This window comes from Danio rerio, chromosome 7, assembly GCF_052040795.2.
Source record: "Danio rerio strain M-AB ecotype USA chromosome 7, GRCz13ab, whole genome shotgun sequence".
Taxonomy (NCBI): domain Eukaryota; kingdom Metazoa; phylum Chordata; class Actinopteri; order Cypriniformes; family Danionidae; genus Danio; species Danio rerio.
In genome coordinates, this window is record NC_141027.1 from 28,879,107 (window position 1) to 28,904,675 (window position 25,569).

Below are 25,569 nucleotides of genomic sequence, written 5' to 3' on the forward strand. Positions count from 1 at the left end.
AGCAAAAAAGTTCACTAGTATTTATCGCCATATTTTCCTAGTTGATTGATTCGATTGATAACAAGATTTCTAAAATGTAAACGAGGCAATAGTTTATTGCGTATGCACTAATTTCTATACATATCCAGCAGGAAAATCACAAAACATTTTAACATCAAAATCAAACTTGTAGTTACAATTTAAAGGAGTTAGTGTAAATGATGCTTTAATTACATGTAGTTACGATTTGGTTAGGTTACAATGAGGTAAAGTTTATAGCTTTAGGTTTATTGTGTTTAACAGAGGGGATTTAATAATCACTCTATTATTTAAAAAATACTGTAAATGGCACTAAAGATACATTTACAATTTGCAAATCAGTCATACAAACAAATCCCCTGTAAAAAAAAAAAAAAAAAAAAAAAAAAACTTCAGTATGTAGATATGAATTAAACGGTGGAGATTTGTGTGAGTGCAGAAAAAAAGGAATTTTAGTCTTTAAAAATATGTATAATAATTAGATTTGTATTATATAATTATAATTGTATTATCATTATGAAAGTCCACAGACCTAGATTAAACATGACAAAATAAAGTACATTTTGATATTTCCTTTCTATAGGCCAAATAAAAAGCCAAAATCTTAAAATATTCAAGTGCGTGAAAAAAAAGTCTAATCTTAATCTGTAACATTGGAGAACAGGTAATTTGTCAGGCAACAGACATGTAATCCCGGCATGTGAGGCCCAGTGTGTGGACTTATTTTTTAAATGCACAGCACATGGCCATCTGGAAACGGTGCTGTGCTTTAGTGTGTGCGTGTCCGCGTGCTGTTGCACATTGCCACACGGGTGATGTCCTGATAGTGGCCGGCGGCCTGCAGTCTGGGAGAGAAACACAGAGAGATTGATGAGCTTGCTTAGGAGCTGTTGAAGCAAATGGATCGATGAGGACAGGAGCGGAGAAACAGGCCACGGCGCACTGAGGACGATGCACCATCACTGACAAAAAGAACAAAGTGTGATTGATACTGAAATCATATGCCGCTCCAGTCGCTTTCTCACTTTCTCCCGTGTTTCCTTGAGCTCCCACCCATAGATTGATGTGTACTGTCATTTTTGCCGTTAAACCCAGCGTGCACTGAAGATTGGGAATGGGACTCGGTGGCTACTTCCTGTGTTTGTGTGACTTTGTGATATTTGCCATCACTGCAAGAAATGAAATATTGATTCGATCGCGTGGATAAACCTCAGTCACTCATTAGTAGCGTGTTTTATGCTCAAGGCAGGGGTTCCCACAGTCGTGGAAGATTTGGAAATGTCAGGTTGTTTTAGAAATTGAGATTTGTGGGTGTGGGAAAGTTCTGGAAGTTCTGGCATTCTACTGTAGTTTGAAAAAGTGAATAGTTTGGCAGTTTATATTTTTAGGGTCTTCTGCTCACAAAGGAAGAAAAACAATAAAATGGTCTTCTGTTTGAATTTATTGATTTATTTTTTTTACTGTGGGTCATAGCTGAATTTTCAGCATTTTTAATGTAAAAAAATTTAGTTTGATGCCAAAGATATATTTCTTATTATTGTTATGAATTAAATTCATTATTTCCTCAATTCTACACACAATACCCCGTAATGACAATTTGAAAAAGATTTTTTTGAAATTGTTGCAGATTTATTAAAAATAAACAACCTAAAAAAATCACATGTACATAAGTATTCACAGCCTTTGCTCAATATTTCTTTGATACACCTTTGGCAGCAAATACAGCCTCAAGTCTTTTTTGAATATGATGCCATAAGCTTGGCACATCTGTTTTGGGGAATTTTTTTCCCCTTGCTTTTTGCAGTACCTCTCAAGCTCTATCGGGTTGGATGGGAAGCAACTGTGTACAGCCATTTCCAGATCTCTCCAGGGATCCAAAAATGTCCTGCTGGAAGATAAACAGTCCCCCTAGTCTGATGTCAAGAGCACTCTGAAGCAAATGTTCATTCAGGATGTCTCTGTACATTGCTGCATTCATCTTTCCCTCTATCTTTACTAGTCGAACAATTCCTGCTGCTGAAAACATCCCCACAGCACGATGCTGCCACCACCATGCTTCACTGTAGGGAGGGTATTAGCCTGGTGATGAGCGGTACCTGGTTTTCTCTTAATGTAACGCCTGGCATTCACTCCAAAGAGTTCATTTTTAGTCTCATTAGACCAGAGAATTGTGTTTCTTATAGTCTGAGAGTCCTTCAGATGCCTTTTGCCTTTTGAGAGACCCTCATGCCTGTCTGGTCACTCTAAAATACAGGCCCGATTGGTGGATTGCTGCACAGATGGTTGTCTTCCTGTAAGGTTTTCCTCTCTCCACAGAAGATTCTCCCCTGATCACTCACACAGTTAGCCGGCCAGCTCTAAGAAGAGTCCTGGTGGTTCTAAACATCTTCCACTTACAGATGATGGAGGCCACTTTGCTCATTGGAACTTTCAGAGCAGCAGAAATTTTTCCGTAACCTTCCCCAGCCTTGTGCCTCGAGACAATCCTGTCTCAGAGGTCTACAGACAATTTGTCACCTTGAAATTATAAGGTTCCATCTGTGTTCTGAATGATTTTGAGATATTGAGCTTCAAAGTTTTCTTCAAACAGTATGTGTGTAACATTAGTTTTTAAAAAAAGAATAAAAACACTTGAAATGTAAAAAAAAAAAAAATTCCATAATGAAATAAGTTGTCAATTAACAAGAATATGTCAATAACGCAATTTAGACAAAAATGTCAGATAGAACCTTAAAATTCTAAGGTGACATTCCTTTGTCTTCATGCTTGGTTTGTGCTTTGGCATGCACTGTCAACCCTGGGACCTTATCCGCTTGTTAAGTGTGACGTCAAGCGAAGCGGCTTCCGGGTCCAAGCGCTCTATTCAACTGAATGGGGAGACTCATGAAATGGTAATAATAAACGTTTTCAAAGCGATTTAAGGCTTTCGAAAATCACGATCGCAGTATATATGTCCCTGCCTAATATCCGATGGCCAGAAAGTGATCAATTTTTTATAAATTGTTAAAATTTTGGTTTTTGTTATGCAGCAAGCCCAGAGATTGTTGTGTACACTATGATTTTATATAAAATTAACTTTAATGTGTGATAGGAATAAAACATGATCATAAAATAATGATTTCTCCACTCAAATGAGTGGCGGCTTGGACCTGGAAACAGTATACATGTCACAAACACGTCACCACTTAACAAGTGGATATAGACAGGTGCATGCCTTTTCAAATCATGTCCAAATGAACTGAATTTACCACAGGTCAACTCCAATTAAGCTACTGAAACATCTCAAGAATGATCAAGAATGATGACCCTTGCTGTGAATACTTCTATACATGTGATTTTTTTTTTTTTTCAGGTTTTTTATTTTTAATAAATTTGCAACAATTTCAAAAAATCTTCTTTTACATTGTCATTATGGGGTATTTTGTGTAATTTGAGGAATTAAATTAATTTAATCCATTTGCAATAAGGCTATAACATAAAAAATGTTGATAATAAGCGATATGAATAGTTTCCGGATGCACTGTAATTTAAAATATCTGAAACTTCACATACACACTTTAGGCACAGCAGAGACTTGTTGTACATTTTGTCAAAAGAGAAAAAATGAAAATTACTCTCTATTTACTTACTAATATATCACTTTTTACTCACCCCCAAGTGGTTCCAAACCTGTGATCATTTATTTTGAAAAATGTTAGAAACCTGTAACCATTACATACATAGTAGGAAAAACAAATGCAATGCAAGTCAGTGGTTACATGTTTTTAGCATTTATTTTTAAATACAGTATCTTCTTTTTGTTGAACAGAAGAAACAAACTCAAAAAGCTTTGTGACAAGTAAACGATGAGTAACTAATGACAGAGTTTTCAGTTTTGGGTGAACTAACTCTTTAAGGATTGGATCGTTGTCGTGTTAGGTTTAAGCATGCTACCTGGTGTCCATCTGGAAGGCTACATGTTGATTGGAAAGAGATTCATCAGATTGGCTGTTGCTCAGTCAGATCTCTCAGACTGACTGCTGCGACAGCGGTGTGTGTACAAACACACAGCTGCAGGTCGGCACATCACACACACACACACACACACACACACACACACACACACACACACACACACACACACACACACAAGCATCAAACAGGCGCCAGGTGAATGGTGCAGGTGCAGGTTCAACTGTTGTCTTTCTCTGTGTGTTTTGATCCAGGGACTCGTGGTTTTGTTTCAGGTTGGTGACTGCACACAAACTTCAAAGCTTGTTTGTGTGGGGCTAATACACAATGAAGCTGTGTTTAAAAAAAAAACAAATAAAACAAGTAGGCCTCCATCCAGATTGGAGGAGTGTTAGCAAAAACAGGCTGTACTTTTAGAAATATCTATATAAATTCCTTAAGGGTTTGTTGAGTCTAGAGTAGACAAGCTTTGAACTGGAGTTAAAGTCTTTCTCTTGCTCCCAGATCAAAGTGAAATTTGTCTCACTGAAGGTCAGTTTTAAACTTTGTTTTTTTTTTTTTTTTGCTCTCACTCTTTCGCCATTTTTTTCATTTCTGCTTAATTCGTTTACACCACTAGTCAAACCAAATTAAGAGTATGTTATTATAAAATGTAGAATTAACCCCTTCGTACCCTGTGTCCATTACACTAGAAATCACATGTCAGCCCTTGCTTTTTTGTGGTTCCTGAGCATTTCATCTAATTTAAAGTCTGCAATCCAAGAGAGTGGACGATTGTCATCCAGTCAAATGGGGGTAACGACCGACATGTTGTAATTTAAAAAAAATCCACAACACTGAAAAGCAGCATGGCATCACGTAAGCCACATGTTTTTGTTCAGATAAATTTTTATTGTTACAATTTGATCTCATTTATAGGAGCCTCAAGAACTGTGGAAACATACTTTTACATTTTTCTGAAACTTGGACCATAATTCGAGTTTGATGGGGTTAAGAAAGTCAATAGTGCAGTCGTAAACTTTAAAAATGCTATAGAAATCAAAATAAAATTTTAGAAATAAAAATAAAATAAAAAAATATATAGCACTTCAGGCATATTTACATTTACATTGGTATGTTTATTTGCTAATATTTTAAGTCACAATTCATGCAATTAACAAATTATTAGCCAGGACTAATAGTTCAATAAACTGATAGTTCACTGTCTATTAATAGTTGGTAAGGTAGTAGTTGGGTTTAGGATTTGGGTAGGATTAGGGATATAAAACATTTACATTTACATTTAGCAGATGCTTTTATCCAAAGCGACTTACAAATGAGGACAAGGAAGCAATTTACACAACTATAAGAGCAACAATGAATAAGTGCTGTAGGCAAGTTTCAGGTGTGTAATCACAGTGTAAGAAGCAAAACATTAGTACAAGTTTTTATTTATTTATTTATTTTATTTATTTATTTTTTTTTAAAATAAGATCATACGTTTGATTTCAGTCTTTATCCAGGTCACGGCACCAAGTTGTTGGAAAAAAAAGAACTCTTGTCCGGGAGACTTGTTTCAAGCAGAATTTCTTTATTTAGATGTGCTGGTTGTTCTGCAGTCAAACAACATCTTCAAGAAGTCTTATAGACCTAAAACTCTAAAATGAGTTTAAGTGAGTTTGTAGGTGGAGGTGGCTAAACAGATCATGACAATGAAGTGGGTAGATAGGCAAAAAAATCTGATAGCCACTGACCATACAAGTTTATCAACAAAAGTGGTTCTTTGGTCTGAAGGGATCCACAAAGGCACAGTCAGTAAGACCCTGCCCACAGCATTTGCATCACTTTGGCTCAGCCGCTGCTCAGGAAGGCAGTAACGTCTGGATGTTTAGAATGAAGTTATATAGTAATAAAAAACAAAAATAGGGAATATAAATGTTCAGATATATATCACTGTTAATTTGAAACTAGATTAAATACAGTTGAAGTCAGAATTATTAGCCCCCCTGAAGTATTAGCCTCCTTGTTTATTTTTTCCCCCAATTTCTGTTGAACAGAGAGAAGATTTTTTTCAACGCATTTCTAAACATAATAGTTTTAATAACTATTTTCTAATAATTGATTTATTTAATCTTTGCCATGATGACAATTAATAATATTTTACTTGATTTTTTTTTTCAAGACACCTCTATACAGCATAAAGTGACATTTAAAGGATTAACTAGGTTAGTTAGGTTAACTTGGCAGGTTAGGGTAATTAGGCAAGTTGTTCTATAACAATGGTTTATTTTGTAGACTATTGAAAAAATATATAGCTTAAAGGGGCTTTTAATTTTGACCTTAAAATGGTGCTTAGAAATAATAACTGCTTCTATTCTAGCCAAAATAAAACAAATAATACTTTCCCCAGAAAAAAATATTATCAGACATACTGTGAAAGTTTCTTGCTCTGCTAAACATCATCTGGGAAATATTTAAGAAAGATAAAAAAAAAAAAGGCAGACTAATTATTCTGACTTCAACTGTACATTTATATTTCCACAGTTTATTTCTCGTAATAAACAGTTAAAATTTTGGTAATAGGCTGGTGGTATTTAATGGCATGGGTTAAGTGTTACCATTACATTTTAAAGTATTTGTATAAAAAATTTTAGGTCAAACGGTTATAAGGATCACAAAAAGCTAGTAATCAGTCCTGCCATCCGTCTCACTCATCTCACTATATACAGATGTGTTCTTCACGTTGTGTTCAACAGCGTCTACCAACCTCAAACTCCTTCAACATCTGGCCAGTCACACAGGTGTTTATGCCTCCTGCTCTGATGGCACAGAGACAAGAGTTCATTCACCAGCCCCAGTGATTAATGAGGCTGTATTGGCTGCTCATCTGCTGCTGTTGCGCCTGCTTTCTGATGGAAATGAAGTAAACGGTATTGACAGCCAATGTGTGAGCCCATGTGCTCTGTTTTGCCTCTACGGTTTTGGAAGGCACGTGTGAGAGAGCTCCTCTCGTGTGCTACATCTGGAGTAAGCCAGTGTGAAATGAATTGTCTTGCCTTTCAGCTTCTGGGCTGCTTCTCCAGAGGTTTTCCAATTGGGTCTGCTTTGTTTTGCACACAGAGGTCGCCCTTTACTGATTGAGGTGTCTCATGCACATTTTCTCTCCTCCTTTTTTGTTTTTATCTATCACTGTTTGCTAGCTCTCGTTTTTCTAACTTTGTTCCCTAAATTGTTTACGATTTTTCAATTTTCATGACATCCGAGAGCTTAAAGGTGAAGTGTGTAATTTCTGCTCCACTAGCAACAGCAAAATGGATTTGGAAAAATAAAGTTTTTTTTTTTTTTTTTTTTTGAAGGATTTTGCTATCCTGAATTCAAAACGTTGGTTGAGATAGAAATTGACATGTCAGATCGCTCTGCCAAACAGAAAATGTTTTGATAGCGCACTGGAGCAAAATACTTCAAACCTTTGAACTGTAGTTTTTGGAAGCAGGTTAGTAATTGAAAGTGAAAACCTACACACCAGCCTCTACCTAGTGGGCTTATATTATTTACTCAGGATGGAGGAAAGTGTTATTTTTACTCTAATATTTTGAATCCGTTTTCTTTTACATTTTAGTTCAGCTTTAATCATTTTTATTTTCTAAATATTTTTAAATATTTTTCTTTATTTTTATTCATTGTTTCTTAATGGTTTCTTAAATAATTTGTATTGATTAATTATTTTTATATTTTTAATATTAATACAGTGGGGGAAAAAATTATAGAAAACATATTTCTAAAAGTGCTGTTCTCTTGAATTATGTATAGGAAGTTGGTAATAACCCAAGAAATCCATATATGCAAAGAAAATGAATCGAATTAGTTTACAAATGAAGTTATGTGTAATAAAATGAAATGACACAAGAAAAAAGTATTGAACACATGAAGAAAAGGGGATGTATAAAGGCAGTGAAAGCCCAGACAGCAGCTGAAATCTCTCAGTAGTTCTTCAGCAACCCTCTGCCCTTTTGTCATGGTAAATTAATATTATCTGCTTCAGTCCAACATCTACATTATCAGGATGATAATGATGAAACCAGGTTGGACATTTCGCCTAGACAATGATCTAAAACACAGCCAAGGAAACTCAAATGGTTTCAGAGAAAGAAAATCAAGCTGTAGAAAAGCCCAGCCAATCACCTGACTTGAATCCAATAGAAAATAAAAATTAAGATCAGGTTTGCTAGACAAAACCCACAGAACCATCAAGACTTTTACACTGTTGAAATCTGTGGGGAAAAAAAATCACACCTGGGCAATGAATGTGACTTCGTTCTCCATATGAGAGGCGTCTTTAAGCTGCCATCACCAAAAAGGCCTTTAATATGAAGTATTTAATGCATTTTAGTTCAGTGCTTTCTCCTTGTCATTCCACTGTTATTACACATACAGTATCTAACTTTTCAAATTTTTGCTTGTATTGTTTGGGTTTTTAACTTCTGGTCCAATCCCATGTCAACAGCTCCTTTAGAAATATTATTCACAGGAAAACGTGACCTGTTCAATACATCCGACTGTATGTAACAACAGATTTTTTTATATGATGTTTAACAGCAATGGTCAAAAATTGTTTGTCTAGAAATGAAAATCATCAAACCTGCAAATATATTAATTTATTTTATTGATTTTGTTTTTCATACAAGTCAGTCATAAGATAAAATGTTCTTCAAATAAATTTTTTATTTTATTGATTTTTTTTCATACAAGTCAGTCAAAATATAAAATGTTCTTCAAATAAATTGTTTTTTATTTTATTTTATTGATTTTGTTTGATTTTGTTTCTTTTTTTAAAAAAATTATAATACTAGAACTTAAATTAATGTTATTTCTGTTTTTGCCAGGAAGTTGATTGATTGATCAGCAGTAAGTCTTACAAGTTTGTAACAACTCAAGGGTAAATAAATAATGACAGAATTCAAACTTTTTTGTTCTTGCCCTTCCATACTTTTTGTAGTTTTGCTGCTTCAGCCGATCTCCTTCTATATGTGACCCTGGAAGTGTGTCCACACATTAGTCAGTTGTCCCGTGATCCCATGCCAGTCAGCCTGAACCCTATTTGAGCAGGTCTGAGTTAAAATGAACCCATTAGCACCTTTCTGCTATGGCTTATTTATGAGCAGCAGAGGCTAATGTCCCAGTTAGCCAGCACTGACAACATGCCATTAATGTTGATCTACTGCCCAGTGTCTAACCCGAAGGGACAAACGGTAAGGTGCACGCACGTATGAGTGCAAAATGCTTCTCATAGATAAATTAGTTGAGGATCTGAACTCAGGGGAAATCATCGTCCAGATCTGCATATTTGGAGAACATTTTAAATGAAGATGTATAAGCCTAGACGTTGATATGTAAGGGTTGAGCAGCTCTGATACCGATGTCTGGTCCAAGGCTTTTTTTTTTTTATTGAGAGAGCTCTCGGTCAGCAAAAAAAGAGTCTCCTCTCAGGACCGATAGGAGGGAAAGTGGAGGAGGTGAAATGAAGGTTAAACTGCAAAAAGGAGAGAGGGAGAGAGAGAATGATGAGGATGACGATATGAGGATAATGTGCCGAAAGAGAGTGCAATGTTCATCTCACTTACAAAAGAGAGATTGTGGAAAGGGGGGGGAATAAATGGACGGATGGACAATACAATCACAGAGGACAATGGATCTGCACTGTGAAATTGCATGGAGGTAATGAAGGTGAGACATAGAGGGTGAATGGAAGAGGTGACAGGAGAGTGAGAGAGAGAGAAGGGAGGCAAAGGGAAACGTAATTGGAAGCTCAGGACTGAATGAAGAAGGCGAAAGGGGCTCGAGAGGGAGAAATGGTCCCGCTTTAAATCTGATCTGGGGGTTAAAGGTCATGTGGTGTTTCGAGGGCTGCTGTGTGGTCAGAACCGGGCTTTTCTTGCACGCCGATTTTTATTGCTTGAAGTATTCCTATAGCAGTGAACAAACACTAGCAGCTCGAATGGTTGTTTCTCTTGACTTTAGTTTAATGACTTTTTAAAAAAAATTTTGCATGAACATGTATAAAGTGGATCATCATCTTTCGAAGTTGTCCTAATTCTATTGAACAACACCCATTCTTGTTCTTGGGCAATTTCAAAATTCACTTTTAGATTCACTTTGAATATTGACTGCTGTATATACTTTATAAAAAAAAAAAAAAAAGAAAAAGAAAAAAGACTGTTAATACTTGTGGTATGCCTTGTGGTTCATGATTTTTTGTTGATGATGAAAAATGTTTTAAGTAAAAGGTAATTTATTCTAATATTTTTTAAAAATGATATTGATATTTTACTTGAAAGATGCACTCTAATGGTTTGTTTCTACTAGCATTGCAGTACAGCAGGGCTATTCAATTAGTTTGTCATGGGGGCGAGTTCATAAAAAGCATCCCAAATGAGGGGCTGGAGACATATGACTTGCAACATGAGTGATGACACAACAGCAAAGTAAGAGCCCATATGTCTAAAACACCCATTTTGGATTTTTCTACATTAAATGTTAATATATTGTATTTTGAAACTACATAATATCATTGCATTGTACAGTAGGCTTTTATTTTTACAAATATTCAAATGTTGTATTTCAAACCCCAACAAAAGCAGTGCATTGCTTAAGTAGGATTCTTCTACATTTAGACACATTTGTATGTTTTAAACTGCATAACAATTATGAATGCAACAATTATTGATTTTGGTTGTACGATTATATAGTCCAAAGAAAAATCATGATTTCACGGTTATCACGTCTAATGTAAATTTAAGCTTTTAATTAGGTAAGTAGTTAAATTAACTTTTGGTATCTGCGTTGAGACATGCTTAATCATTTTAATAATTTGTATTAATTTGTCTAACATATCTTTTGGTTATAGTACACTGAAAGCCACACACAACTCTCACCGATATGGCATGAAATGTTTTCTACTCAATGCGTCTGAAAAACGCGAGCGCTTCGCTTGCGCACACATATTGGCATATATTCTGACATTGTAAATAACAAACTTGCATGCAGGAAAGATGCGACATGTGAATGGCCCACTGCTATAGTTAATCCAGTGTGTGGGTTCGTATTAGGCTTGGTGTATAAGCTTGAAAATTTACTCTATCACACAGGTGGCATAAATTTTAGTTGCAGGAGTTTCGTTCTGTGCAACTAACGCGGAGTAGAGAAGCCTTTATATTTCAAGCCTGGTTTTTACTTCTGTGTTGAGTGATCGGCGTGACCCTTGGCGCATGCCTTGCACGTAGCCCTGCATTTACTACTGCCTGCTGTCTGTGTTGCTCTGCAACAAAATTTCCAAAATGCTAGCTGGCTGTAGGTGTTTATGTTCCTCTGTGTAGAGTTTCTTCGCTGGTGTTTTGTTTTATTCTGAACGCTACCTTAATGTAATTGGCTCAAACGCGCTTATTCAGTGGCGGGAACCAGCAGCATGCAACAACTTTAATCATAAGGTAAACCCAAAACAACAGTTTCCAACTAGAGCTCCTTTATAGGACTCCACATTTTAAAGAAGCTTGACAAAGTGAAACATAGAAACCCCACTGCCTACTAGTGTTTATTCTCAGAGCAGCACAGACAGAATGTAGAAGTATAAATGTTGACAAAAGCGGAGTTTACTTGCCAGTTATGAGTCGAGGAATACAGCGATCACTTGACGCAGAAGTATAAACCAGGCTTAAAGGACTGTTGGAGGTGGAAATGCAAGCCTGGTTTGGAAGACCCATGTTGAATATTATATAATACTGTACTGTAGTAAACCACCATAACTCTGGTAACAAGGTATACACATTACATTTTTCCAATAGGGTGTTTTCATAGTGTTGATATTCAGAGAACAGAATCATTTTCAGAAAACAGTTCTAAAACGAGCTCTTTGTTTCTTAATATGTGGTGACTATTCTAAAAAACTTTTATATCCACTATGAAGAGTCTTTTGTGAGATGCAGAGTTCCTTGAATGCTGACAGTTCTTCGTTGAACCATTAATGCCAATAAAGTACCATTATTTTTAACAGTGTATGTTGCAATTATCAACAAAGTGGTAAGCCAACTGCTGAATAACTTGCATTTAGTTTTACTCTCTTTAGCATGTGTTAATTTTGGACCTTGTCTGTGAGGTCTCATGTTAAAACCACTATTCCCACCTGTAGACTCTTAAGGTGAACTCCAATTTAGATTCACACTGTGTATATTCCCACAAAGCACCATTCATTGTAAGGCACTGCAACTTCTATTTGTGGACAGCACATCTATTTTTTTTGGCCAGTTGGACTGTATGTTCCCTGTTTTTAGGTCAGGCCCACTAAGACCCAGAGACACTGTTTGTCATAGCTCCTGGCCCACTGTTTTTACCCATTGTGAAGCCAGAGTGAGTGAATCATCCTCTCGGTCTGTCAAGAGAAATAGTGTTAGAAAGGCACAAACTGGCAGAGAAGCCATTACGGCTCCAGCGGCTCCTCCATCGCTCGGGTTTTGCCATAAGCTGAGGCGTTTCGCCCCCAGACAGTGCTCTCTCTCAGCTGTCTTATTAGACTTGATCTAATCCTCTGCTGTAATGATGGCTGTAAGGCAAGGTCAAGGGTTTCAACAAGCCGCACTTGTTGCAGTTAAACAAGGATGTAACTGAGATGTAGCGTTTTGCTTTATTAAAAGATGCTTTCTTGTGTAAAACAATCTAATGTAGGAGCAGCTCTAAAGGTTTTCTAGATTTTCACTGGTATTTTAGCTTTTGTAAGTATAGTCAGTGTTGGGGTTAACTCATTACAAGTACTTGAGTTACGTAATAATACAATTTTTTAAGTAATGCATTACTTTAAAAAATACAAATGTTTTAGTTACTTTTTTAAAAATGTAATACATTTTACTTTTTATTTAAACTTATTAGCTTTTAAAAAATACATAGGTGAATTCAAATTAACAGAGTCACGTTGAATCAAGCACTCAATAAGAGAATGTGTTCATTATTTTGAAAGAATCGAAGAAAAGGAAAAGGAGATTATCTGAATGAACAGCGATTTTTACATAGCTAATGACACAAAGTACAAAAGTAGCATAGCTTTAAACTTCATTTAATCTGTTTATACAGCATGTATAGCTCTAGGGTCAGAAAGTTCCCAGAAGGTAACATGTTATCATAAATTATGTTTTATGTGTTTTTTTAAGGTAATAGAAAGTTATACAGTTCAATGCATTGTTAATTGCAGAGCTCCTCTATGTAAAATAAGAAGGAAAAAACCCTCCAAATTCTGAAAGAGATCAAGCCTCAGCCAAGGTAAGGAAAAGTAACATAAAGTAACTCAAGTAATGGAACGCATTACTTGCCATAAAAAGTAACCAAGTAATACAATTAGTTACTTTTTTTGAGGAGTAGCTCAATATTGTAAGTAACTTTCCCCAACACTGTTATTGTTATTAGGTGTGTACGACTTCATGCAGCGCTGCGCAGATCAATAAAAATCAGTCTGAAATCTGTCCTAAAGCGGTGCATGCTGGTTAGAAATTTTGTCTGGCTTAATGCTGCCCCGATGCCACGTGACTGTCACAAAGTAACGCGACAGCGCTCTGAGATCAGTTGATTGATTTAGCCAGTGCAGCATCTAAAGAGCAGCAACTGCATGAGCTGCAATGACGACACCGATATTGACTGGATTCCCCGCATGACAACTACCACGTGCGTTTCGGGTTTATTATTGGACAAAACTCACAAATTACTAAACAAACAATTAACTTTTTATACCATGTCTATCTTGTATATATCTTGTATATAAAAAGATTAAAAATATTTTACTGCAGTATCATTTTTTTTTTGTTAAATAATTGGTTTATAATTGGTAAATAATTTTTGTTCAATATTTTTGGATTAAAGTGATTTTTTTTTTTAATTATTCTTTCCTTATTCAAAATAATCTTAGTCATTGTTTAAGACTTAATCAAAACACTTTGTTTTGGGATTTACACTAATATATATTGGAAAGATTCATATTTATAAATGTAAAACCCTTTTTAGCATATTTAAACAAGAAGTATTAGCCTAAAGAGTGATTTTTAAACTCTTAGAATTTGTGCTTATTGCTTTGTATTTTATTGGCCCATTCATTGATATTTATTTCCTTTTTTATGTGCCCTCTTGTTTCCCTTTTTTTCTCATCCTTTTGTTATATAGGCTACTTAAATTTATTTCCTAATTCTCTTGTAATGTAAAAGTGAACTTCAGCTTCTAGAGACTGTATTCTGTTGTTAAAAATAAAAAAGTAAATAATGATGATGCCATGTGATCGGTCATCATGACTGCCGCAACTTTAAGGACAGAGGTGTCCGGCTTGACAGCTCCGTTTTTCAACTCCGCTCCCGCCTGCGCTAGGCTAATCTCATTGTTCATGGTTCAAATCAAAACCATGGGGGTCAGTGTCATTTGATTGAATATCTACCGATACTAAAACCTGATCTGGGTTAAAACCTGATTGGGAAAATAAAAAAACCTGATTGGGACATCCCTAATATTGAAATTAATTTATTTGACCATTTTTGTACCAACTCTGTCATGCCATTTGTACATTTAATGGTTTTAAAATAATTTCTTAGGCTGGTCCAGGTATTGGATATAAAGAGCACATTAACAGTCAATCGCCCCTTTGACTGCTAATCAAGGCTACAGCCTACATTTAGCTTTATGATTTCTCCAGAGCATTACATATCCTCTGCCATCATGACTGGGTTGTATAACTAGATATGTGGGTGTGAGGCATCTTTATGTGAGTATATATGCACACCATTTTTTCTGTTTTATATCGACTGCGAAAGCATGGGTTATCATTATATAAAGCATACTGTATTTCAAAAGAGGAAGCAGAGTGGGCAGAAATAGTTTGGTGCGTTTATTTATCTAGAGCTTTATTTTTATTTTTTTTTATTGCTCCAAATAAATTCACTATAGATAATATAATTTTATATTTCAAACTAAATCTGCTTTTATCCGGCTGTGCATACTGTAGACGGCAGCCATTGAAGCCATTCAATGCACAGCACGTCAGAAAGCTCTCGTCTCGCTGCTCTCAATGCTTCTGCATGAAAGGCAGATTGAGAGGAAATAGAATCCTCTAAAAGGCTGCACATTTGTGTATTTCTGGTCTTTTTTTTGGAGTACGAGTGAAAGACAGTGGGAAGTGATTGTGCCTAGGTGTGTGTTTTGAGCGCAGCGGGCCAGATGTTTAAGCAGATTTCAAGATCAGAAAGGAAACATTTAACAGCTTTCCCCCCATGCGGATGTACAAACTCACCATGCCTCGAGTGTGTGTCTGTTTGCATTCAACTACCATTATTAAACTAAGCGTTTCCTTGTATTCCCCATGTGCACATCTTAAGTCTGTACTGGCGTTGATCAGGTGTCTATTCGTGTATCCCGAGTTTTCACATCTCGCTATGGATTTCCCTCTGCTGCAGTAATTTCTGTAGCATCATGGATCATTCATCAAGACGTGGTATATGTTTTATTCATCCGTCCCTCTTTTTCCTTTCCACTTTTAAAACACTCACCAAGGATGGCGAAGCCCAAATTACAGAAGATGAAAAATTCAACTTTTAAGTGGAGAAGGCTGTTAAATCACAGACTCCCTTTTTTCCCGATGTGATGTCATTAGTAATTTTTGCCCTCCTTCACTTAACATGTATATTTCATCTTTTCAGACGGCTTCTGCTCTCTGTCTTTCATGCTAATCTCTGTCTTTTCTTTGAAGTTGTCTGAATTTCCAAACAGCATTTCACCTGTTTTTGTCATGACTTTAAGATTTTATTTTTACAAGAAGTTTCACAAAGTAATTTGGAGACGAGCATGTGAGTAAGCCAATCGGATCATTCCAAACTCGCTATAAATAGCCCGACTAGCATCACTCCCTCATCTTCATTTTTTTTTACCCCCACCCTCACAAGCTCATTGACCAGACGGGAGCCCTGAGCTCTATAATCTCCGAGCTCAGGGCTCTCTCCCGGGACAATGTGCCAAACCTGCTATTATTATCAAGCCATATCTAGGTGTAAACTCTTGTGCTATTATTATTAAGCCATATCTAAATGTGAACTCTTGAAATGTCTATCATTTCATGAAATACATTCTAGGGTGTTAATCTACCTTTAAGAATAGAACTGTTTTGCTGTTTCTTGAATAATCTGTTAATTGGTTAAGTGTTCTAAAAGAGCACATTAGGGCTTTAGAAAACAATGTTGTGTATGAGACTTGGTTTAACTCTAGTGTAACTGCTGAGGCATGATTAATGCTTTTTTTCATTCTCATTCTTGGTGGAATTTTTTCTGTCATGTACAGTGCTCAGCTGTGTATATATAAGTACACCTCCCACAAATCTCTCTTTTAAATTTATAGTTTTATATAGGAAGCTATACAATATTATATTTGTGCATATACATTTCATTGGTCAGTACTGAAGCCAAATCTGGAGCTTATCTAACAAAATAACTTATGACAACAGTCCAAAAACTAGCACACCCCAGTTAAAAAGTTATAGAAAAATATTGAATATAAATTTTAAACAGAGGAAAACTCAAGAGAATCAAAAAATTGAAAGAAAAAAAATAGTTGACATTTTGTTGGTTGTAATTTATTTTATTTAATTTTTTGCTATATTTTGCTTGTTTACTTGTATTATCTTTCTGTTTCTAAACATGTTTGGTGACTAAAGTACTATTTTAATAAATATATCTGTTTAATTATTATGTTTTGTTTTAATTCACCAAAATAAATTGCCTATATTCACTGTTAAATAGATAAAAATATTATTATTTATTTACTCAATTCTGCTGAGCACTTCACATAGTTGTGATTAAAAACTGGATAATAACTTACATTTGTGCAATTCTGATGACTTGGCAAACCATCTGTATGATACACTCTCTCCCTCTCTGTATGTCCTCTCTTATCTCTGTATGCACCAGACAGTTCCTTATCAACACTTCATGTTTCTAAAAAATATTGTGCAATTCTTGTTTTAGTGTGCTTCATGCAGGTAAGTGGGCTTGACAAACCAAAGTGTGATGCATTCTTCTCCTCTCCATATGCACCCGACACCTTTTAAGCAACCCAAGCTTCTTGGAAAGCATTGTGCAATTCTGAGTTTGCTCCACACCAGTGAATTACACTTGACAAACCACCAGTTGGAAACAATCTCTTCTAAGAAATCTAAACTGACTTGTCGTAGCAGTCAGATTCCGCTGCTCTCTGGTGATTTAAAGTGCTTATTTTATCCTCTCTTTTTTTAGTTGCTTTGGTTAAATGCGTCTGCTAACTGAATAAAGGCAAATGTACTCTCCCAGGGCTTAGTATACGTCTCTTTTCACTTCGGGGCTCACTTCTTTCTCTGATCATTTTTTTAAGGACCCACCCGTCTTTTCACTAAAATGTTTGTATGTAATGCTCATTTAAACCTTTATTTATTAACACACAAATGTCTTCTATTATTTTCTGTTATCAGTATTTTATAAATATTCATATATATATACACACACACAAACACACACACACACGTGCGCACACACACACACACACACACACACACACACACACACACACACACACACACACACACATATATATATATATATATATATATATATATATATATAAAAATCTAAAACAATATGAATGAATGAACAGATTTGCGTCAAATGGTGAGGTTGTTTTTGAGTTTAAAGTAATTAGTCAGTAAAGAGTAGAAAGTGCGTTACTTCAATCATTTTAATATAGCATATTAATAATGAAATCCAAAAATTATAGTATAATAGTTCATTTTAAGCTTACTGCCCACCTGCAGAATCGCTGAGGCCCACTAGTCGCCGCGGCCCACCTGTTCAGAATCCCTGTACTATGCATATGTATAAACCTACCTTTTAACCTAACATTACCCCGTCTAGTTATCTTATATGACCCAGTAAATTCTTAGATAATTACACACAGTGAGTGCACTTAACACGTACTTAAAGTGCTGTCCCTTTAGATTTTATCACACTAATTACAACAAACATTTTACAGTCCTTGTCATGTCAGTTGCTAATAATTAGATTATTGTTATTTATAAATTTGTAAGTTTAAAATTACATTCTTAATTACCTTTTTTCTATTTAATTATAATGTTAATTTATCTGTTTATTTTGATGCTTTAGTTTATAAATATTTTTACATAGTTTTAATTGTAGATAGATTTTGTACACAACTTACCAATTTAGCTCAACAGAATTACTTTGAAGGACAAAATAAATTAAACACAAACATAACTGATTTTTGTGACAACTGATCTGTTGAGGTAAAGCCCTAACTATGTCTTGAACATTTGGGGGAGGAATTTGAAACGTAACAGAAGTTCTCCAATTCTTTTTAGTTAAATGTTCAATTTGAAAAAACAAAATGCATCCATTGAGTTTTATTTATTTATTAAATATGATATAAATATGATTAAATATGAACAATTGAGGAGTTTGCATCACTGGACATCCATGTGTAAGATTTAACTAAAACAGTTGTCAAATATAGAATATATAATATCATTTCATTCCCTATTGAATGCCAAATGAATTAGAATTTCTGTGCTTTTTACTGGTGTTTTAATATTAAATATTATAATTTTACATTAAATCGCTTTCAACATAAAACAGATGCTCCGCACTGGAATTTAAGCTCTGCTGAACCATAAATAATAATTATGTCCAGTAATTTTGACACTGACGAGTGCTGTTACCCAGCTGAAGCCAGGCCATTCCAAAAAACTAATTTTAATAATTTTTGTCAATTTATAACTGAACTCTCCAAGCAATGTAGTTTATACGATCTGTGCAATGATTTCAGATACTGGAGAAACAATTTGGCCCACATCACACAATCTAATCCTATGAACTGTTTTTAAATGCTGTAGATTTGAAAAGAAAAACCCCACAAATGTTATCTTTGATCACGCCACACACAGGTTTGCCCGTGCAGCACCTCAGCAGGCGTTATTAAGCGATGTGCTCCACATACAGAGCAGTGTGATTTGCTCTGGGGTTAACTATGCTGTGGCTCTCTCTCGGTAAAAACACAAGTAGATCTTGTCCTCTTTTCCAGTGACCCAGAAATCAATAGAACACAGCGGCATGGGATTCACATTCTGCCAGGTGGCTTACAGAGTTTTAAGTGTGTGTGCGTGTGCGCGCTTGTCATTATTCTTTCTCCTTTTATGCTGTTAGAATCCTTTAAGGTTCTTTCTTTTATGTCCTACTTTTTTATACCTGTAAAATTAAACGGATAACAGTTATTTGTCTAATTCTGGTGGGAAAACTTGTCATTGTGAGCAATTAGCAAAAAATAAAATAAATAATAATGTCTATACAGTTGAAGTCAGAATTATTAAACCCACTTCGATTTTTTTTTTTTTTTTTTTTTTTTTAAATATTTCCTAAATTATGTTTAACAGAGCAACGAAATTTTCACAGCATATATGATAATATTTTTTCTTCTGGAGAAAGTCTTGTTTTACTTCGGCTAGAATAAAAGCAGTTAATTTTTTAAACAGCATTTAAAGGTCAAAATTATTAGCCCCTTTAGGCTATATATTTTTTTTCGATAGTCTACAGAATATACCATCGTTATACAATAACTTGATTTGAGGCCTGATTGCCTCAACCTGCCTAGTTAACCTAATTAAAGGGTCATGACATCCCCCACTTTCACTTTAGGTCCACCTTAGAGTTTTTTCAAAAGATGCATCATAATGGGCGTGGAGCTCTGTGAGCAAAGAGCAGGAGTGGGCATGGCCAGCAGGGGAGAAGGAGGGGAGCGAACAACTGTTTTGAGTCAGCTCACAAAATGAGACTCAAACCATGAGGAGACCCATGGTTTTATAGTTTACAAAGTTAAAAAGCGAAGAAATAAACAGTAATTGAATGCCCTGCTACATTTGTTATTCGTAATTTCATTTACAGATAATGGCAATTTATATCATTATAAAGATAATCGTGTTCATATAAACACTGTAAATGAGGACTTTTCCCTCAATCCTCGGGTCTGAATCATAGGTCTGAATGCAGACTCGGTGCAGCAGGTCTCTTGCCCTGTCTATTTTTACCATTAGCCCTGTTTGTAATCTAGAGGATTTAGGCAAACACAGCAGCATGGCGATGTGTCTAAATGTGAATGAACTCCTGATAAAAGACAACATTCACCATCTCCAATTCTCATACTGCTCTCCTGGCAAAACTGCTTGCTGCACACAAACAACTTTGCTTTATTGGCCCTGGCAGCATCGCGGGGAAAACATGCGACAAACCCTGCGGATCATGGAAACAAACACATATGACCTTTCATGAGCAGCTAAATGCTGTGTGCCATGACTTTGTGTCTCACAGCTTGGCACTGGCAGGTCTGCCTTGCCTTCGAAAAGCACATGCAGTCATGAATAATTAAGAAGCCGGCTCTTCTCATAGGATGAGAAAACTCCCCTATGAATAATAATGAGAAACCAATGCATCATCTTTGCACTTGCAGTTCTGCGCTACGTCGCCGATTTTGATCCCACTCCAAAAATCATTTTAAACCCAAAAGCTGAAATTAGCGGACAATTAAAATTATCCAGTTTTCCCCACAATTAAAGCTAACAGGTGCTAACATTGTCTTAACTGATGCTCAACACACAAATCTGTTAAAATCTCAAAATAAAGTACTCAAGGGTTTCCTGAACCTTTAACCTAGTCAAGTCTTTAAATGTCACTTTAAGCTGTATAGAAGTGTCTTGAAAAATATCTAGTAAAATATTATTACTGTCATCATGGCAAAGATCAAATAAATCAGTTATTAGAAATGAGTTATTAAAACTTTTATGTTTCGAAAAGTGTTGAAAAAAATCTTCTCTCAGTTATTATTATTTTTTCAAATATTCACATGAAAACTTATTTGTATGCCTAAAATGTTGAAAATGGATAACAGCCAATTTTATTGTCTCATCAAACTACTGGTATAGTTCTCCCAAAAATTTCAATTGAATCAACATTTACTAATCCTCTAAACATGAAAGAAGATACTTTGAAGAATTTTGGAAACCGGTTATCATTAAGATCCATAGAAAAAGCAAATACTATTAAAATCAATGATCAACAGTTTTCAAAATTATTTTGTTTTCAAACATATTTTTTGTTCAAAAGGAAAAATTTATTTTAAGTTAGTAGTTTCATGAATTACATATTACAACATTTATCTTCCTAAGGTTTGACATTTACAATTTATATTTTAAATCAGTTGTCAAATATTAATATAAAACCATGTTTTGCTAAATTACCTTGCTTTTAAAATGCCAAACATCAGGATTTGCATGCATCGTTTCATCGCCATATTATTATTACAACAATTTGATAACTCAACATTAAACTGACCATTTAAACCAGAATTTGCAGTCTGTTACTGTCAATTGTAAATCTAGTTTAATCTGACTGACCATCTCAGACGTTGAGCAGTGTATTTTGTATGAGGCCAACCATCCCAAAAAATAACTTTGAAATCTTTGTCATTCTACACTGAAAAAAATTATGTCTGCAAAATTGTTGTAATGTGTGTTAAATTGAATAAACAAATAAAATTTAGTAATGTTTAATTTAATTTGTTTGTTAAAATTCAGCCCAAATACATTGTTTACAACCTTTAACTTAGTAAAACTAAGTAAATCTTTGAATAATTTCTTTTCAGTGTAATAACAGAACTCTGTAATTGCAATAAATCTATATTAAATGCATTCTTTTCTGTTGTTAGTCTTTGAAGGCCTTCTCTTTTAGATCAAATGATTTTTATGCCTATATGAAAAAAAAGGTGAATCATTGATAATATAGAAGTATGAATGCTACATGCTTTTACTCTAAAACAAATAGACATTATGGCTGCTGGAGATGTGGGAGGTACATTATGAATGAGATTTGTCCAGCTACTTGATTATCCTCTTCAATTATTAACAGATTCTGGTGCTTCCCTTTGCCTTCCTACCCCCCTCAGCCTCTGTAGACTCTCTTTGTTTCTCACTGTTATGTTCATGAGCTCAGCATGTATGTGCACAGAAAAGTGGAAATGTCAGAACATTGAGCTGATTATTCAAGGTTAGTTCTCACCTAGAGATCTAGTTAGTGCTGGACCTAAAGGGACTGTTCTCCCTAAAAATGAAAGTTCGGGTTTCTGTTAAACACAGAATGAGAAATTTGAGATTTGAAAGTTTTGAAAAAAAAACAAAGAATATAATGTATTTGCTAAAATTGATAAATTGATAATTGAAAAATTTAGCACAATAAAAATTTTTAATTCATTTTATTTTTTTATTTTAAAATTTTATTTATATTTATTTTATTTATATATACACTAGTAAAGGATATTATGGTGTCACATATAAATAATATATACAATATTTTTTTCTTTTTTGTTCGGTTCTATACCAGAATGTGTTGACAAAAACATGTCCTAATGCAATTTTTAATGTTTTGTTGTATCAGGTAATATGTACATTACCCTTGGGATGTTTGGGGTCAGTATTTTTAAATATTATATTATTATTATTATTATTATTATTATTATTATTATTATTATTATTATTATTATTATTATTATTATTAGATATTATGTCTTATGAAATAAACAATAAACATATGTAAATTTTATCTTAATACATGATAGCTTTTCAGGATAGAAGCTTCAACGGATCAGTTGAGTGGAATGGGAATTATTGGAATTTAAACTAATTCTAAAATGCAGTTTATTCCTGTGATAGATACAAAATGACATCAGCACAGATTAAATCAAATATCTAGTGCTGTCTGAAATTCACCTCTAAAAGTTGTGTTTATCTCAGCCTATTTAGGTTTAATTATTTTACTTTAAAGACAATGACTTAACTTTTTGTTCACTATAATCTTCTATGTGTAGCTGCTTTGACACAATCTACATTGTAAAAGCGATATACGAATAAAGATTAATTGAATTGAATTTGCCATAAGAGTAAAATTACTAAAGTTACACACAAAAGCCTGAGAAAAATTTACATTTTAGATGAAAATCTCAGATGGCATTTAGAGATTTTTGCATCTGAACTCCTCGTGCTCTATATGGTTTTAATAAGCATTTATTCTCAAAAATGTTCTTTATATGTTCCTAGAATGTGCCACCAAACGTTTTACAGTATTGAAAATGCAAACAAGGGTGTTAAAGGTCCTTGTATACAGTAAATGTTGACAGATTAAGATCATCTGCATATTACAAAGCCTTCTATTTAAAAGTAAAGAGATCATTTGACTGTTTTTTTCAGAAATCCACCAGACTAGAAGGGCTTTTGTTATCTATAGTGTGATTTCAACTGTTCCACGGACAGCCTTTATTTTACTTTAGTTTGTTTTGTCTTTTGTTTTCCTTCGTTGGCTGGTATATGGAGTGTGGTATAGCTATACTAGAAACCGTCTTTCTTCAGATGCCTCGTCTTGCCTTGTCTAACCACAAGATCAGCTTGGACAAATACCTGAATACAGCACACATTGTCAGTGTTAGTTTGTCTTGTCTTGATTTAAATACTTGAGGCTGTGGTTTCCGGCTTGTAATCAGGGCACAGCTTTTAGCAGCAGGTCTGAGTGGGTTTTCAAGATGGTAGATGTGAAACGCGATACTTCAGTGGGTTCCATGATGATTAAATGTTACTGCATTGCCCCTTTATTTACACCGTTCCCAAAAACTGCATAAGAAAGAAGAGGAAAAATATCCAGTTGCAAGAAAACCGAAATAGGTAGAACACTGTGTTCTCTTGAGCCGTGGTGCACCACATTTTTGCAACTTTGTTCTATAAGAACATGACAATCACTGTTTAAAAGTTTTTACTCTAATGCTCTATGGGTTACTGTAGACTCCCATGACAGGAAAATAATAATGAAAATGGGAAAAAACAAACACTATAGGGGGGCAGTGCACCTGCTGTTGGTAACATAATGTTCTTTGTTGGTTATGAGCTGTTTTATTTGGTGATTAGATGTGACTTGGGCTCCGCATCATAGTCCCTTGTGTTGTGATGAGAAATGAAGCACTGTGTCCCATTACATTAATGGTTAGGAAGGTTAAAATTGTTTTCATTACTGTGAAGTTCTGTCTGAGCTGCGTTCTTTCTGTGAAACTGTTCAGAAGAGATCTTTTTCACATCGGATATGGTATTATAAAATCTATTTCTTTGAAGTACGTCTAGTGAAGAGCTCAGAATGTGTTTTTTCCCTTTACGACACTTTGTATCAACCACACTTTTTGTTGTTTGCTTTGGTGTAGCATCCAGGCACAACTAGGATGACAGTCATTATATTTAAAGTGCACTTTTAAGGACACAAAATCATCTTTTGGAAGCTGGTTGAACAGAACTGTGTGTAGGTATAGTGTGTCCACTTTCACATTGCAGTGATATAAACAGAAGTCTATTTTTTTATATATTTTTTTATTTCCTGACGTTCAAATAGGAACCAAATCCCAGTGATTTAGAGGCCAACCATGACGTGATGTAGAGTAGGAGTGTGGTTTTCCCCATTCACTGAATTGATTGACAAGATCTTATTAAAATGTCTCCATAGTAACGCATATGAACATGTCCACAGAACAGGATTTGCAAAGATATTGGGATTAAAAGTTTTGTTCCAACTCTGTGATCAGCTGCACCTCAAGAATGGGCATGTTTGTAATTAAGTCAGTAAATTTGCTATGTAATTCATAATCGCTGGAATCACTACTGCCTCATAAGGTGAGTAAACGTGCGTGTTTGTATTGCAAATTTTGTAACGGCATTAAAACTCCACCACAAATACATTCAATAAACATATTTGGTATTTTTGAATAATGAGCTTTATTTCAGCTTCATCCGTCTTCGTTTCTGTCACTGACTGCTGTTTATCTGATGTGATGCATGAAAAGCAGACATGCTTGTGGGTGGGGAGAACCAGATCATTTGTATTTAAAGGCACAGGCTAAAAAAACTCTGAGGCCAAAATAGGCATATTCTACTATTTTTAATAATGTTGATTGGTATTTTGAGCTGTAAGACTGGACAGACTTTTTGTAAAAGGGGTAAAACCAGCACCCTTAAAAGAGCACCATTTTGCTTGAATGTTACCTTAAAATGCTTTTGCAAAACACTGAATGCTTGCTATATCAGTAGATGTACTCCTGATATAGCAAGAGCACAAATTAATATTCATAAGTCAGGCTGATATGGTGTATGTACGATTCATGTCTATACAATAATACATCTGTTCTCTTGCAGGAATTGGCAGATTTGCGGCACGTTCACTCCAAGGTGAAGAAGCAGTACCAGGAAAAGATGGCCGAGCTCACACATGCTAACCGGCGTGTAGAGCAGCATGAGGCAGAAGTGAAGAAGCTGCGGCTCAGGGTGGAGGAGCTGAAGAAAGAGCTGGGCCAGGCTGAAGATGAGGTGAACACAAGCATTTACTTCATATTTAATTCTTATTACTTAGGTGTAACCTAATCTAATCGGATACTCAAAAGTATTAAGGGACTTTTAGTTAAAATGCTTTAACTCAATAATTCCATCACCTGTTTTTTTTA

The 25,569-nt window shown here is 35.0% G+C and overlaps 1 protein-coding gene and 1 long non-coding RNA gene across 3 annotated transcripts in view; both read left to right on the forward strand.

Moving 5' to 3' along the window:
• Positions 1–25,569, forward strand: part of ccdc102a (coiled-coil domain containing 102A) — a 112,468-nt gene that overhangs the window by 71,100 nt on the left and 15,799 nt on the right. For both annotated transcript variants that reach the window (XM_087258850.1, NM_205552.1), the window contains 1 exon segment: positions 25,265–25,435. In XM_087258850.1, the coding sequence (XP_087114976.1) occupies positions 25,265–25,435 (171 nt within the window).
• On the forward strand, positions 9,726–16,542 carry LOC147836000 (uncharacterized). The gene is made up of 3 exons (XR_015495809.1): positions 9,726–10,734; positions 11,462–12,272; positions 12,312–16,542. It is a non-coding gene; the product is annotated as an uncharacterized LOC147836000 (long non-coding RNA).